Here is a 6,699-nt window from a genome sequence, read left to right on the forward strand (position 1 = left end):
AGATGGGTACAAACTCAGCAATCATTGGAAGGACTTTATCAACCAGTTTAAGTCATAACTGGCTGTAATGTTTGCATTTTAGACCTGGCAGCCCTTTAATTGGTGGAAGCCCACAACCAGAACCATCACTGCCCACTACTACCATCACCACTAGCAGCAACCTCCACCGTCACCAGTGTGAATGTGTAAAGCGAGGTGCAATGATTACCTGGCAGCCCTTTAATTGGTGGTAACCCACCACCAGCGCCGTCGTTGCCCTCCACTACCAGCACCGCCCTACATGCTGGGCCACACCATTTTTAATCCCTTACATTAACTTTAGCTACCCCACCCATGCTGCTGACACTTGGGCTAAGCCCATTTTGAACCTTTATAAACAGTTTGCCTTTAGAGGCTTACCCCCTTTTCCTATGCTTTGGTTCTTTCGGTAAAGTCACGCAGATAGGCTCAAATAAAATAACAAAAAATAACAAAAACTACGACGTTTCGATCGCAAAACAAGTATTCGTCATCAGGAATAGGGGGTTGGCTTCCTGATGACGACCGCTTGTGTTGCGATCGAAACGTCATAGTTATTTGTTATTTTCTTTGAACCTATCTACGTGACTTTACCGAAAAACCAAAAGAATATGATTTAATTTAACTTAGCATTTCATTTCTGTACAATGGATCGTTCCCCCTCCCCCTCACCCCGTGAGTGGAGATGATGTTATATTTAAAATAAACACGGTCTATACGGTCACGTAAGATGCAAAATAAGTTCAACCCATACGTACTTACATTACAATGATTGCAGGATTAACTGCATATATATTATAACCCCCTCCCTCCCTTTCCCCACTTCCACCCTCAGACTCTCGCCCGTTCATACGCTCACCCATACAGCCCTCACTCGTTCATGTGCTCACCCGTTCAGACTCTGACTCGTTCATGCGCTCACCTGTACAGCCTCTCATCCGTTCGTGCAATCACCCGTTCATGCGCTCACCTTGTTCAGGCTCTGTACGATGAACTTTGACCTCTGGCTCAGCGTCGTCGAGTTCCCCACCAGACGATGGTGTATTGTTGTTATATTATCATCATCATCATCATCATATAATTTTATCATCAATTTGAAAACAACCAAAATTAATTTAGGTCTTTCACGGAATGTTCATGTACAAGGTGGTCCAGATGTCTCGTGCCCCCCCCCCCCTCCGCATCCCCCTTTCCCCCCTGAATTGACTCCCTAGCATTTGTTTCACCCTTTGCTTATATAAACGTTTAAATAATTTTAAAATAAATATGTTTATTTGACCAGGCAAGGCCCCACTGACCTGCTATGCAGTAGCTGTTTTTCAGTAGCGATCTGACTATCACAAATGATAGCTCAACGAACTGACGGCCTATTATCATCATCATCATCGATTCAAAGCTTTCGTGACTGCAGGGATTAATCTTCTTGGTTCTTTCGGTAAAGTCACGTAGAAGGGAAATAATAAATTATAAAACATAATAAAATAATTCTCACGACGTTTCGTCGTCAGACGCTGTCTTTCCGACAGACTTGTTCTTCACCTGAGGACGGCTGCTTGCGTTGTGGCCGAAACGTCGTGAGAATTATTTAATTATCTTTTTATTTTTTATTTTTTTATTTCCCTTCTACGTGACTTTACCGAAAGAACCAAGAAGATCATCATCATCACGTGGACATTTATAGTAGCAGCCAAATAACTCAGAAATCATAGAGACGTCGATTCGAATGTGGAGGAAGAAAACCGGGTGTCCCGGAAAAAAATTGAATGCAACCACGCAGATAGAGAGAGACGCAGACTCCAAATATACAGCAGGCATCGTTAGGGTCGGGATCGAACTCACGACTTCATGCATACCAGGCGAGGTAGTTAACATCTCTGAGCCACCGTGGTGCCCCACAGAAATGGAGTGATAAGACATCTGCAGCACCCTGTACAACATCGCACATCAACTGGTCCCCCCTCCATCCTCAGCACTCGATTCTATCCAACGTTAAACCGTAACTTTCAGGCACCACTCAACGTATATCTCTAAAACTGTAGCGATGTAGTTACAATTTCACGTAACCCTACATGTGTGCGTGTATATTAAAACACGTAAAACGCAACACATTCATCAATAAAAACAAAATTTTGGTTAAATTTCGATTTAAAGCTTTCGTGACTGCAGGGATTCATCTTCTTGGTTCTTTCGTAGAAGGGAAATAATAAAATAATAAAAATAAAACATTATAAATAATTATTTAATTATGTTTTATTTTTATTATTTCATTATTTCCCTTCTACGTGACTTTACCGAAAGAACCAAGAAGATGAACATTGTGGTTTTTAAAGTAAATTGTATATGTATAAAATCAACAACGTGTCAGACATTAGTCCTGCTTCACCCTAAACGATTCGTACTTTATAAATTGCCAAAATGTCTGTCCCGTGAATGCCGCTCGAACACAAAATGGCCGACTGCACGTTTTGGTATGACGTCACAGGATCTTAAACCTCCCCCCGCGAAAACGAAGCAGACGGGTGCCGAGTGCTATGATGGTGATGCTGTGAGTGATGGTGATGCTGTGTGTGATGATGATGCTGTGTGATAATGATGCCGTATGATGATGATGATGATGGTTCTGAACGTGACAATGCTGCGTGTGATAATTATTCTGCCAGTGGTGATGACGACAATCGCAGTATTAACTAGGACGGGCCACCCCTTCCCCTACCCGCCTATCTCAACAACAACAACAACAACCACAACAAACGAACAATCAAATCGTCTCACTGCCCGCCGTCGCCGCCTTTGACACCGTTTCCGATCGCCCACCCGCGCCTCCGCAGCAGCAACCTCGAAGCGCCACGGCGTATCGCGCCCGTGCGCAGGCCGTAGATGACGGGGTTGAGGGCAGGCGGCAGGGTGTAGTGCATCGTCTGGAAGGGAGCGCGCACCTCGCGTGGCAGGTGGGCGAACACCTGGAAGCCGCTGGCGATCGTGAAGAACACCGAGCCGAAGTAGAGGGCGATGACGAGCAGGTGGGCGCCGCACGTCTCGGCGGCGCGCCTCTGCCCGCCGCGCCTGCGGCACTCGACGAGGATGAGCGAGTACATGGCGACGACGAGGACGAGGGGCGCCGCGACGCCTGACAGCACGTTCACGTACGAGTAGACGACGTTGGCGACGCTGCGCGTGCACGACATGTTGATGACCACCAGGTTGTCGCAGTTGGCCGCCAGGATGACCTTGGGCCTGCAGAAGTCGAGGCTCGTCACCTGCACCACGTAGCCGACGGCTTGCGCCGCGGCGAGCAGCAGGGTGAGTGCGAGCGCCTTGAAAGTGACGCGCAACGACACCAGCGACGGGTACTGGAGGGGCCGGCACACGGCGAGGTAGCGGTCGACCGACATGACGGCGAGGACGTAGCCCTGGTCGCGGAGCGACACGTGGTAGAAGAAGATCTGCGTGAAGCACTGGCCCATCGTGATGTAGTTGTCGGAGAAGAAGTCGTAGAGGATGCGCGGCATCGTCGACGTGCTCTGGATAACGTCGGCGATCGAGAGCGCCGCGATGAGCACGTACATCGGCTTGTGGAGTCGGTGGTCGCACGTCACGGTGACGATGAGCAGCGAGTTGCCAACGAGCGACGCCAGGTAGATGAGGAGGACGAGGGCGAACGAGGTGAAGCGGACGCTGGCCGGCTCACGGAAGAGCGTCGACATGAAGATGAGGTCCGCGGGGACGTCCGCGGACAAGTTCGTCGACGAGTTCCACTCGCCCGTCGCCTGATGGAACACACAGCACGTGGCCCACGGAGGCGAGATGTTAACTATCTCACCCAGTATGCCGGAGATCGTGGGTATTGATGCCTGTTGTGTGTTCGCAGTGTGCGTGCCTCTCTCTCTCTCTTTCCGCCGTGGTCGCATGGATTTTTCTGAGGTGTCCATCGGTGTTTCTCACCACATTTTAGACATGAAGTGCATTTAGAGTATTTGTCTGCTATAGGTTTATGTGGGTCTCTGTGGCTTTCTATGAGTCTCTATGGGTCTACGGGTCTCTATGAATCTGTAGAAACATGCGTTTGGAGTTTTTGAGCTACGTATTCTTTGGTTATTTCGGTAAAGTCACGTAGATAGAAAAAAATAATAATTAAAAATAAAAATCACGACGTTTCGATCGCAACACAAGCGGTCGTCATCAGAAAAAGCTTTTCCTGATGACGACCACGTGTGTTGCGATCGAAACGTCGTGGTTTTTATTTTTAATATTATTTTTTCTATCTACGTGACTTTACCGAAAGAACCAAAGAATATGAATTCCTGCAGTCACGAAAGTTTTAAGTCAACATTTATTTGGGCTACTGCAATACATGTTCACGTGACGAAAATTATGGTGATGTTGATAAGCCACTTCGTTGAGCTATCATTTGTGGCAGCCAGTTCGCAGCCACATAGCAGATCAGCGGGCCTATTTCTTTATTCACCAAGGCGCTGAACAAAGAATGAAAAATTTCGTTCGTTCTTTCGTTCGTTTCTCAGTCCGCTTGTCCTGGTGAGGGTCGCGGTGGCAGCATCTTGAGTCGTGGCCGTCCAGACCTCCATTTTCTTTGCGACAGCCTGCAGCTCTACGTTGCTATACTCTACTACACGCTATACTTAGATACACTACCATACACTACACTACTATACACTACACTACTATACACTACACTACTATATTACTATACACTACTATACACTACACTATACACTACTACACACTACACAATTATACACTACGCGACTATACATTACTATACACTACTACACACTACCCTACTATACACTACACACTACCATACACTACACTATACAATTCTACACACTACACTATTATACACTACCATACACTACACAACTATACAATTCTATACCCTACTATATACTACACTACAATACACTACACTACTATACACTACACTACTATACACTATACTACTATACACTACACACGACTATTCACTACACTATACACTACTACACACGACACTACAATACACTACCATACACTACTATACACTTACCATCACCCGTGCAAGAGATCCCGAGATACCTAAACTCATCTGCTAAGGGCAGCTGTCCCCCCCACTTTCATCTGATGACCTCCGATTTGGAGGTGCTGATCCCCATCCCAGCCGCTTCACACTCGGCATCAAACCGTTCCAAGTCCACGCCGGATATCACAGACCGACGAGGCAAAGAAGACAACGTCATCTGCAAAAAGCGGTGACGCCACCGCCATGCCCTCGTACTGGATACTCTCCATACATCAAAGTTCAAAGTTAAAAGTTCATTTATTAGGTATATCCATGTGAGCCATTCGGCTCTTGAATCGGGTGCAACCGCAACAAACAAAAAAAACATGAACAAGAAAACATCTTAAAGTGAATATGTGACTGAGTGCAAACAGAAAATCCAAGAAAAGACAGCAAAATATTGCAGAAAAATCACCGTACACCAACACCCTGTGCAAATATCCCAGTGGGATGCAAGTCAAACAACAAAAACCACAAGACAACTTAGATTAAGGCCATCAGTCTAACTCTGTACTACAACAAACAAACATGGCCAAACCAAAAAACTTTTCGAAAATCACCAAAATGAAGCCATAAAAGCAATGAAACAACAGTGATCATAGGAACTGTGACCGAATTTTCACAATACATCGGCTGTGCCCCCATGTCCTGTCCATGAAAATCGCAAACAAGATTGGAGACTATGCTCATTGGTTCTGTCGGTGAAGTCACGTATGTAGAAATAAAATTAAAGTTAAATTAAAATAAATCACGACGTTTTGAAAGCAACACAAGCGCTCGTCCTCAGGTGAAAATGGCGTAAACCACACAGCGAGGGAACACACAGAGGGACATCACACACAGAGCACACCGAGAACGGCAAACTGCACGGAGGCAAATACACCAAGAAGATGGGAGACGCGAACTCAGCAAACCTTAGAAACAATACGATGCAACCCAGTCGGCCAACAACACAGTTATACACAGAAGCTGGTTGGACCATCTTCCAGGTTGAACACACCAACGTAAACAGAGGATAAGGACTCTTGAACAGACACGAGGTACAAGGTAGCAGAGATACATACATAGAGAAGACACAAAGTGAAATGTGTGTTGTGCAGTACAGAGGGGCACAACGAGCAACACCACACCAAGAGACATACACACATGGAGAGGCACGCACAGAAAGACGGCTGGAGGGATAGCGTACAGGGACTTTTATAGGCTGTAGACTGTAGAGGTTGGAGAAGAGAAGGGTAACCGTGCATGGACATGCAAATACCATTGGAGGTGTAGTCAGTTCAACGAGACGTAGACGACGTAGTCGGAGGCATACGTATTTATTCAACCAAAGGGCAGAACACAATACTTGAAGGGGTAACGGCCCCTTCACCCGTCTAACAGGGAGACACCCCTAGCGCTAGACCGGCTAGTCTGCTCCCAGGTCCTCCACTCGAGAGCTAGGGGAGGCTAGCTGATCCAGCTCTGGCCAAGCTAGGATCTCGGCACCCTTAGCCAACCAGACCGGCTCTTACAAGAGCATCGGCTCTGGGCTCTCAGGGCCGCGCCGCTGGCTTGCCCTGGTCGGTCCTTAGAAGGACAGCGAGCCAGGGGAGTTCCAAGGCCTATCCTGCTGGTCTTCGCTC

The 6,699-nt window shown here is 47.0% G+C and overlaps 1 protein-coding gene across 1 annotated transcript; it reads right to left on the reverse strand.

The window, feature by feature from the left end:
* Positions 1-2,786: 2,786 nt before the first annotated feature.
* On the reverse strand, positions 2,787-5,280 carry LOC133360982 (olfactory receptor 56A4-like). Its single transcript, XM_061579866.1, has 2 exons — positions 5,275-5,280; positions 2,787-3,785 (listed from the first exon to the last, which is right to left on the reverse strand). Exons 1-2 carry the CDS (start codon positions 5,278-5,280, stop codon positions 2,787-2,789), a joined length of 1,005 nt encoding a protein of 334 aa, XP_061435850.1.
* Between the last annotated feature and the right edge of the window lie 1,419 nt (positions 5,281-6,699).

Source organism: Lethenteron reissneri, chromosome 70 (assembly GCF_015708825.2).
Source record: "Lethenteron reissneri isolate LAM-NWPU_2019-01 chromosome 70, ASM1570882v1, whole genome shotgun sequence".
Taxonomy (NCBI): domain Eukaryota; kingdom Metazoa; phylum Chordata; class Hyperoartia; order Petromyzontiformes; family Petromyzontidae; genus Lethenteron; species Lethenteron reissneri.